Genomic DNA, 10806 nt, shown 5'->3' on the forward strand with positions numbered 1-10806 from the left:
CTCCCTGCATAGCCTTGCAAAAGGGGCCCTCCAAATCAAGAGCTCGGTGCTCTTTTGATAGTGTCGAATCTCCGCAAAAGCACGGCTGCGCTTTCGTACCTTCTGAGGTCAACGTGGAGGTGCATTTTTGGCACGAGTCGAGGCAGCTTGCTTCCTCTTCTTGTAGACAATGCTCTTTCTCTTTTTTTTCTGCACAGGCACTTCCAACACCTCATAATCGGATTCCACCCACTCTCCATCTGATTCGTGCTCTTCACTATCGACCGGATGTGATGGTGTAGGTCCACTCCCTTTAGGAAGTGTCTTACCCCCAATAGACATATGAGACTGATAAGTTTGTATTTGGACGCCAACCCATGGGGCATCTTCATCCGTTTGTGTCTCTTCGGAGCCTTCTGACGGCTGCTTTTGGCTGTTTGTATTTGGACGCCAACCCATGGGGCATCTTCATCCGTTTGTGTCTCTTCGGAGCCTCTGACGGCTGCTTTTGGCTGTTTGTTTCTTTGCCCTGGTCGCTCTCATCCTCCTTGTTGCCATCAGAATCATTGGAGTCCGATGAATAGACAACAAGACGATGCTTTCGTCTCTCTTTTGCTGCTGTAGAGGACTGGCCATGCTGATTTGAAGCTCCAGCTTCTTCTATGTGGACTTCACCCTGAGCTTGTGAATTTCCAGCTTCTGTTGCTGTACCTTTGAGTCGTTGGCCATCCGGCTCCTCTGGATATGCAATCCTAGCCGTTTGTTTTGTTCGTGCCATGGTTGCACCTAGTAGGGAAGATGACAAAATGAGCCCCTTCAACCTTTAAATAGGTTTTTTTGAGATTTGGGCCCTTTCATACTATGCGGCCAATTGAGTGAAACTCAAATAAAGCAATTGAATTGAACAACTAAGCCTTTTCGATATTTAGTTGCACGCCAAGCTTCGTGGCCGAGGGACGCTCGCAAGCGTTTCCACTTCTTGGATGCTGCAGTACGGGAAGCGTTGCGTAACTGCTTTGCTAACATCGATTCTCTTGATTTCTCAATAGTACGAGTTCTCCCAAAGGTGTGCCTAAAAAACCAATTAAACATCTCTTGGAGGTAGTTGGAGTGTGAACTACCACCACCATGCCGAGTATTCTTGAAGTAGACTCATTTTGCTCGATAGTGGGACTTCTCCATGCCTTGTGTACTCCATATATCAATCGAACCATAGCGGTCCATGAAGTATACACCATGCGCATAGAGAATGTGCTAAAACAACCAAAAAGGAGATAAGCGAATAGAAAAGTTACATTTTCAAACATTGCATATGTATTAAGTCCGTTAAAACAAACCATGTAGTGTGTAATCTTGCTTTCAGACCATCCGTCCTTAGCGGCCTTTGTGAATTCATAAAGCACCTTCTTGAACTCCTCTTGCTGCTCAACGGTGGTGCTTGAAAGATTCATCAATTGCACAACCTTTTGAAAGGATGACCATACTAGCTTGCGTTGGTTAGCAACCTCCACATTGGGATCTTTGTCCGTCGTGCATGAACACAAATCTTTCCACAACTCCCACCACTTCTCACTTGCCTTGGATACCTGCATTGGAGACTTTGACATCCGGGTAGAAGATCTATTTCATAAGTTACAAGTTTTGGCCTGACAAATGCTCCCAGCAGCATTCAAGCCCTAGTGCCTCAACCACCTTTGCCACTCCCTATTTATATGGTCATCATTATCATCGTCCTGACCTTCCACTTGAGTTGCTCGACTTGTCTTGTGCCCTTTCGTACAGAATGGACAGGGAAGTAAAGAATTTGCACCTTGTTTGCATCCAAGCATGCACTTTATGGTCTTTAGATCACCACCTAAATGCCATTCAACATCAAACTCCCCACGTCCTGGAACCATGAGCTTATCATCGTTTATTTGAGCTTTAACGACCTCTGTGACCCATGGGATTCTACTGAAAAACCATGCAAGGACTTCATGTGTCTCTTTCGGAACTTCAATTGCACCAAGCCACCATATATCCTTCTCTGATTGCACACTAAAAGAGGGCTTTGTCGCTTCACTCGAACTGCAAGATTGCTTGGCATAAGCTAGGGCTTCATTCATAAGCGTGATGCTCATTCTCTCCAACTTTCTCCCTTTAACAATTACACACTATTATTTTCTTTTCAAGGAATAATGTGTAATTTGTATCTTTTACCTTTCAACCATGTGAAAGGCTATGCCCATTTTGAGGCCCTTAACTATCGCGATTAGATAGGTAGAGAGAGAAGAGCCGGCTCGTGATGACTGGGCAAAAAGTAGACTCGCTGGTACACATGACTAGGCTCTTGGCCTCTCACATGCTTCATTTTAATACTACAAAAACTAGACATGCAACCTGAGAGAGAGAGAGAGAGAGAGAGAGAGAGAGAAAGAGAGAGATGTTTTTCTTCCTACTGACGTGGTTTGAGACCCGTTAATCTTGAGACCGACTTATCTCGACTCTCAATATTAAGTTTAGGGAAACCTTATCCAATCCAAACATTGTTGGCAACAAGTTGTCATGTTGCGTAGCAAGTTAGAAGAGAGGGAGAGAGAGAGAGAGAGAGAGAGAGAGAGAGAGAGAGAGAGAGAGAGAGAGAGAATGAGAAGAAGAAGAAGAAGATCACAAGAGACCTAAAAAATTTAGCCGATGAACGTTGATTCTTGAACTCAAGGGCCTGGATGCTCACATACTTATACAAGGAGAGGGGACATAACTTTTAGTATTATAGAAACAATCACAATGACCTCAAAGGTTAACGTGAGAGAGAGAGAGAGAGAGAGAGAGAGAGAGAGAGAGAGAGAGAGATCATCCTTAAAGGTCAAATTGAGCAATGTGACCGCGTAAAACATGTAACATGCTTGAAGACTATGGATATATGGGTGGCCACTGACAAGTTGAATCGATGAGGTGGCTAGGAGAGAAAGGTATGTAGGCCATGGTATGGGCGAAAATGTGGGTAAAGCAAGTTTGATGTGATCAAAAGCTAAGCACTCATGTAGGGTATATTGATCGTACTCTCAAATTGTTAAGGGATGTAATTCACGTACAAAAAGAGACTCCCCTCCATGTAGTGCCTCAATGCTTTGTCTCACATTTAAGGGAGTGGGAGCTACGCCAAATGGCTGCTATGGTATAAAATATGGGTAAGGGCAAGCATGTGAAGGCTTGAATACAATTTGTTCTCCCAAAGAAGAACATGCATGTGTGTGTGTGTGTGTGTGTGTGTGAGAGAGAGAGAGAGAGAGAGAGAGAGATCATCCTTAAAGGTCAGATTGACCAATGTGACCGCGTAAAACATGTAACATGCTTGAAGACTATGGATATAAGGGTGGCCACTGGCAAGTTGAATCGATGAGGTGGCTAGGAGAGAAAGGTATGCAAGCCATGGTATGGGAGAAAATGTGGGTAAAGCAAGTTTGATGTGATCAAAATCTAAGCACTCATGTAGGGTATATTGATCGTACTCTCAAATTGTTAAGGGATGTAATTTGCATACAAAAAGAGACTCCCCTCCATGTAGTGCCTCAATGCTTTGTCTCACATTTAAGGGAGTGGGAGCTACGCCAAATGGCTGCTATGGTATAAAATATGGGTAAGGGCAAGCATGTGAAGGCTTGAATACAGTATGCTCTCTCAAAGAAGAACATGCATGTGTGTGTGTGTGTGTGTGTGTGTGTGTGTGTGTGTGTGTGTGTGTGTGTGTGTGTGTGTGTGTGTGTGTGTGTGTGTATGTATTTTGCAGCACGCCCTTTCTTTTAGCATGATGTCCAAAACTCTTGCAAAGAGAAACGATTGAGTGAACTTTTCTGCTTTCATTGCCATCACATTTTAAGGTGCCAATGGTGCCAAATGTACACAAACAAACAATATGCGCCTTATATTACTAACCTGCTTATGGTCAATTGCAAGAGACCTCAACATCCATGCGACGAGTCTTGGTAGATGCAAGTGTATATGCTAGCTAGATTGAGTGCACTCTAACCTGTAAATATTGAAATTTACCCACATACAGAGACAAAGTTGCTATAGCCATGCAATCACCCCTAGGTCACACACCCATGATGAATACTTCCTTTGAGAAAAAAAATGACACACTGCTCACCAAATCAGTTGTGCATACCAATGGCAAAGTTTCTTTTACTACTATGTGGTGTAAGGTTGGCATGTTGGGTCATGGCTGGTACATGCATCCTAAGTGCCAACAAATAGCAATTGATGATTTAGTTGACTGTGATGCCCCAAATGCAACACCAAAACTACACGAGAGAAGCATGGGAGAGTTGCTATCATGACCAATGCCTTGCTTGGTAAGGATGGTGAGAGGGGATGCTAATGCATCTAAAGAGTTCGTCGTTCAATGCAAACACTATATCCAAAGAAGGATACCAGCTCTCTATTAGTTTATTTAGAGGGCCACTACCACTCACCACGGTCCCGTATCAATTGTGTGAGGGAGACATCTCTAGCCCACGTCTCTAGCCTTATCACAAATTGGTTGCCTCCATAGAGAGAAACATAGGATGTTAAGACAAGACATCATGCGAAGGGATCCCATTACTTAATTCATTCCCAAGAGAGCTCAAATTGACCTTATAATTCTTGAACTTAACATACACACACACACACATAGATAAAGAGAAAGAGAGGGGGGGGGAGACACACTTTCCATGATTAGGAGGAGTATGTTGAAGCTTGGCATGATCAACTAGAAGGAGATTTGTCCTTGGTCAATCCACAAGAATGTGGAGAGTAACTATACTTCATTAGTTGTTTGATCTTACACTTGAAAAGGTAGACATAGTGTTGATCCAAAAGATAGATTTGTGCTTGGTTGATGTGAATGGGGAGGGCACTTAGACCTTGTGTGTTATCATACATTGTCATCTAGAAAGTAGTTATAGTGGTGGTTGATGAAGAAGTGTATTAAAGAGCTATAAAAGCTCACATGAGAATCATAGACATTTTCCCTCCCTATGAAGGGAAGGAGAACATTTCTTCAATTGACGCACATGTAGCCGCGGCAACACGCGGGTCACATACTAGTAGTACTATATTTATCATATATATGGGAAGGCCATGGGGTTTCACTCCAACCCTCAAATTTCAACTCTGACCCTCAGACTACTTTTACTTTTAAAAGCCATTTAAGGGATGGCTTCACTTTTCATTTTGAAGGCTATAAAGAACTTCCCTCTATGTCACCCAATAAACCTCTCTTTGGAGGCTTGCACGAATCTTCCATGCCGTAAGTGATCTTCGATCACAACACTTGAAGGTTAACATTTTCATACATATGTTTGTGTTTTATGCGTGTGTGTGTGTGTGTGTGTGTGTGTGTGTGTGTGTGTGTGTGTGTGTGAGAGAGAGAGAGAGAGAGAGAGAGAGAGAGAGAGAGAGAAAGTCGACGTGCCATTCGTTGAGGTGTTAGAGCGTTGCACGGAGGCCTTCAACTTTTGCATTGAATTATTGAAGCACAACGAGCTCGAGGATTCAACGATGAAAGTCTAGCAATTTGTTGTGGATGTCTTGCACACATTGCATGCACTTGTGTGTGTGTGTGTGTGTGTGTGTGTGTGTGTGTGTGTGTCTGTGTGTGTGAGAGAGAGAGAGAGAGAGAGAGAGAGAGAGAATGTGATGTTGCTGATTGCAAGCTTTTGTGTGTGAGTGAGATTGTTGATAAAGAGAGAATGGTCCATTCGATTCATCATGTGTGTGTGTGTGTGTGTGTGTGTGTGTGTGTGTGTGTGTGAGAGAGAGAGAGAGAGAGAGAGAGAGAGAGAGAGAGCACATGTGTGAGTGAGTAAGAGAGAGCGCCATTCTCTACAACCTATGCAAGTGAGTGTGTGTGTATGTGTGAGAGAGGGAGGGGGCGGGGGGGGGTTAAGAGGATTCTCACGCCGACACTAGAGAGAGAGGGGAGGGAGAATAAGCATTGGTCTTACAATTAGCAATCGATAAAGCGACATCTATAGAATCGAGAATTGACGTAATTGGAAAAGTTTGATCCGACTGATCCAAGGTAGAAGGCAGGCAAGCCCAAGGTTGGCGGAGCTCAAGAGACGGAAAAGGCGGAAACGGGAGGCAACTCTTGCAACATTCGGCTATTTTTGAAGGTTTTTATGCTAGATTTCTTTGAGCTTGGCGGGTGATCTCGCCTTTGAATGGAATTGACATGAAATTTCAAGGTGGATCTCAAAATTCATAGATGGGATTGCTCTAAACCTAGGTTTTTTTTAGCGCTTAAAGAAAAATTAGATTTTTCGAGGCAAATCTCAAAATTTTGTAAGGGGGGTTACACTAAATCATATTGAGACGACAGAATGCTTCTCTCTAAAACTTATATATGAGAAAGTTTAGGGGAAGCTTTATTATATTTGATGGCTTTTACACTCAATTTCTCTATACTTTGTAGGTTTCCTCACCTTCAAATCTAGAGTTTCAAGATAATCTTCAAAATTTGTAGGTGGGATTACACTAAATGAATGAATTTTTAACAATTCAGCTATACTTTGCTTTTTCCCAAAACATTTAGAGGCAAATTCACTATCTTTGAAGGTTTTTGCACTAAAATTATTTGCACTTTGTAGGTTCTTTTTGCTACCATTGCTCTTTTGGAGCATGGAGATATTGCCTTTTTTTATGTTTGGCCAATCAATGGTGTGCAACGTTCAGTAGCAGTAACTCAACTATGAAGCAGAGGCAAATAGGGGATAGACATCGTTCGCTGGTGGGGAGCACTTGGTAGTAGTAGATGGGTGTTGTGTACATGGGTTTGCTCGAGCCATTAAGTGTTGGGGTTGGTAATGAGGGGATAAAAAGATAATGGCTAAGGTGGAAACAGCTCTACCCGCGACTCAACAGAGTGTGCTTATGTGTGTGTGTGTGTGTGTGTGTGTGTGTGTGTGTGTGTGTGTGTGTGTGTGTGTGTGTGTGTGTGTGTGAGAGAGAGAGAGAGAGAGAGAGAGAGAGGAGCCCATTCGCCTGTCCAAACCTAGGGACACATTCTTCTCCATGCACTCTCCCATCCTCACATCATCAAGGATGCAATTGAAATGAAAAGTCAAAATGGGTTCTTTTCCTATAATGCTGAATATGAAAAGACCTTAATGGGGATGCAACAATGCAGCGCATCCTAGCATTGGATGCATTTGGGCTTTTTCTGTGGCTAGCAGTGTTGTTTTATATTCTGGGAGACACTGCCTCTGACTACTTGAAATGCACATATTTGAAGAACATGTAGATGTTTTATATCTATTCCAAGGTATGTGTGTGCATGCGCGCATGCGTACGTATGTGTGTGTGTGTGTGTGTGTGCATGTGTGTGTGTGTGTGTGTGTGTGTGAGTGAGAGAGACAGAGAGAGAGAACATAATTTTTAACAGCATAGGAAGAATCCAACTGGGCATTGAAAATCTAGCAACAAAGTCTTCAACTCAAGACTTGGTATGTGTGTGTGTGTGTGTGTGTGTGTGTGTGTGTGTGTGTGTGTGTGTGTGTGTGTGTGTGTGTGTGTGTGTGTGTGTGTGTGTGTGTGTGTGTGTGTGTGTGTGTGTGTGTGAGAGAGAGAGAGAGAGAGAGAGAGAGAGAGAGAGGGAGGGAGAGAGACTTTCCTTGGCAACTTGGTGGCCCTCCAAAAGTGACCGTGGAAAACATGGCACTAACAAAAACATGTCTTGCTTCAAACAGCTCAGGGTTGTGAGAAGCCCATCTTTGGGCAAGTCATGGTTTTGATAGCATGGTGCAACAACAACAAGCTGGTAGAAATTTGGTACATTGTCATTGGTCGATGAGTAGGGAGATATGGGTAGTTTGAATTTATTAGAAGTCGTGTGAAGGATGAGTCAGTCGCAACCAGTCAGCTAAAAGCACTCCATGTGCTCATTATGAGAGAGAGAGAGAGAGAGAGAGAGAGAGAGAGAGAGAGAGAGAGAGAGAGAGAAAGAGAGAGAGAGACCTAGCATGTCTTCAACTCAAAAGAATAGAGGAAGGGAGAAAAGAAGATGGAGAAACAGATAGCAAAGATCTACTCAATGAGTCTTGATCTCAAGATCTAATATGAGAGAGAGAAGGCAAACCTATGCATTGTTATCTTTTAGAGTGATTCCAAGGACTAGAGTTCCATCCTCCTCACATGTGGATGCATAGATACACACACACACACACACACACATCTACCTCTATATGACTTCATGTGTGTGTGTGTGTGTGTGTGTGAGTGTGTGCGAGAGAGAGAGAGAGAGAGAGAGATCCAATTGACATGATTTTCTTGGCCGCAGCATTGCGCGGGTCACATACTAGTATGAAAGAAGGCATTATCAAGTAAGCATCAACATACAATTTTCTCTTAAGTATGTTTATGTGAGCTCACATCTTATATATGGGTATATCAAGTAAGAATCAACATACAATTTGCTCTTAAGTATGTTTATATGACCTCACATCTTATACATGGGTATGGGACAAAAGACTTACCCGCTTCAGTTAGTTAGAGTTGAGTCTCGCTGCATACCAAGGAGATTAAGGATATTTGGCTTTAAGAATTGCTAAAGTCTAGGCACAGAGTCTCAGTATTTTGTGCATATTCTAGGAAAAGTGAAGTATTTTTGGCTTCAACCTCCACATTTTAGTGGGTAGACATGGTTTCCTTCTTAAAACAGCAAAAGATAAAGCAATTTCCCAATAAAATACACGTAGAACAGTTCAAAAGTCAAGTATTAGCAAGACTTCTGGACCCTATCCCCTTTTGATACTCCTAATTTAGGAAAGTGTGTGACCATTATGTAAGGAATTTTGTTTAATTACACTAATATCACTGGTCGTTTGCGGGACTGGGCCCTTACATATGAGAAGGGGTTGGACGCCTTCCCTTTATGTGAAAGGGGAGATGAATGGGAGCATATGAAATACAAAAGAAGTGTGCAAAAACTTGGGCAACAATGAGTCTTTATAGTTCTGCTAATCATTGTGCTAATCTTTGCAATGCAAGGTTTACATGAATCACCAAAGCAAATAAGTGGAGACCATGTTTAGATTATCATGGGAAGCTACTACAGCGACCCCAAGCTAAGGGACTACAGCGACCCTAGGCTAAGCTACTACAGCGACCCCAGGCTAAGGGACCCCTACTCGGCACTACGCATCTGCATGAGCTACTACAACGACCCCAGGCTAAGCGACCCCTGGTCGGCACTGCAGTGTACTGACTGCTCGACCAAAGGCCAACCCAATCGCTTCTTGTGGTGTGCAAGTGCCTCAACAAGAATTGCCTAAGGTAGATGATAATTTGATGCATTCATTCAACGCATCCGTCAATTGTCAGCTTTCTTGCATATCACTTCTTTCCATCATTTGTGGTCGAAATACTCATTCCTAGAGTCGGTATCAGGATCCTCCTATTGGAGGAACAGTTGCCACACCTATTCCTATGTATGGGACATTGCCCACGCCGCCCCCATGGCCCATTTCGGGAAACACGTGCTTTCCATCTAATGATGACTGTGAGGAGTTTGTCCCTTTGTCTCAAGAGGTTAACCTCATGAACACATTTGCCCCCCCCCCCCCCCCCCCCCCCCCCCCCCCCTCGTACCATGAACTTTATGCCCATGGATGATCCATAGCTCCTCCTCCTCCACATCCTGCTAAGGTTGTTAAGGTCATGATTGAAACACAAATGTGGACATGACAACTGGGATAGGGCAACCAAGTGGTACTCATATTGAACCACCAATTAAGAGCGCTAGCCAAGAGAACCAAGTGGCAATGTGTCTCAAAAGGCAACTAAGCGGCCTAGGAAAATGTCAGTCATATGGGACGATGACACTACCCGTGCTCTAATAAGAATTTACAACAAACAATGGAATTACATCAACAAGGGCAACTTCCGCTTCAAGGACTGGGAGGCCATGTTTTTGAATCTCAATGCTGAGATGGATACCACTTACAACACTGAGAATACAAAAATCAAATTGATACCCCAAGAAGATGTACGAAAAGGAGAAGTTGAAAACGTCTTCCACTGGCGCAAGTCCAAGCACGTGGTCGTTCTTCGACATCCTGGATGTCATGTGGTGCAAGACACCTAGATGTATTGGCTTGGTGGGGGGTTTGGACAGCGATGGACCTGCAAAGGAAAATGAAGACATCTTGAATGAGCTTGAACAGGAAGTGGGGACAAATTTTCGAGTGAGTGCTAGTACATCACAAAATCCTATAAGCTCCATGGACTTCACAGAGTTAGAGGGAGTTAGTGGTAGCACGGCAAAGCAGTCAAAGCGGTCTCTCTTAGGAGTTGTGAATCGAACCATGGGTGAGGGCATGAACAAGTTATGCGATACACTTTGCAATGTGGAAGATAAACACAATGCAACATTGAGAGAGCTAGAGGCATCAAGGCACGCACTAGAGGAGCGTCTACTTCGAATCCGCGAGGAGGAAGACACAAAACAACAACAAATTTACCTCTCCACTCAATTGGAGCTTGCCAAGATCTTAGCCGAAGTCCGGGATTAGTAAGTAAATGCAATATTCTATAGGAAGGCTACAATCCTTTTTAATTATCATCAAGCTCATGAGTGTATGCTTTCTGCTTTGCATGCTGCAATGAAGTAGCTGGATTTTGTAGCAGGCTGCAACAAGGTGGTTGGATTTATGATCGCATAAGGTAACACTACTAACCTCAATTCGTTTCAAACTTACTTTAATACTTGACTAGAAACTATATGGGTAGTCTTTTCGGTGTAGGATGGAAAGTTTGCATATATTTTGGCTACTACAATCCTTTGCTATCTGCATGCAAGATCAA

General features: G+C 43.3%; 1 protein-coding gene across 1 annotated transcript; it reads left to right on the top strand.

Annotated features, from left to right (window-relative positions):
- Positions 1-9621: 9621 nt before the first annotated feature.
- LOC147446154 (uncharacterized) lies at positions 9622-10514 on the top strand. Its single transcript, XM_086526182.1, has one exon. It carries the CDS (start codon positions 9987-9989, stop codon positions 10512-10514), a length of 528 nt encoding a protein of 175 aa, XP_086382308.1. The 5' UTR covers positions 9622-9986.
- Positions 10515-10806: the final 292 nt, after the last annotated feature.

The sequence above is a fragment of the Adiantum capillus-veneris genome, chromosome 12 (assembly GCF_014529385.1).
Source record: "Adiantum capillus-veneris isolate H3 chromosome 12, ASM1452938v2, whole genome shotgun sequence".
NCBI lineage: Eukaryota > Viridiplantae > Streptophyta > Polypodiopsida > Polypodiales > Pteridaceae > Adiantum > Adiantum capillus-veneris.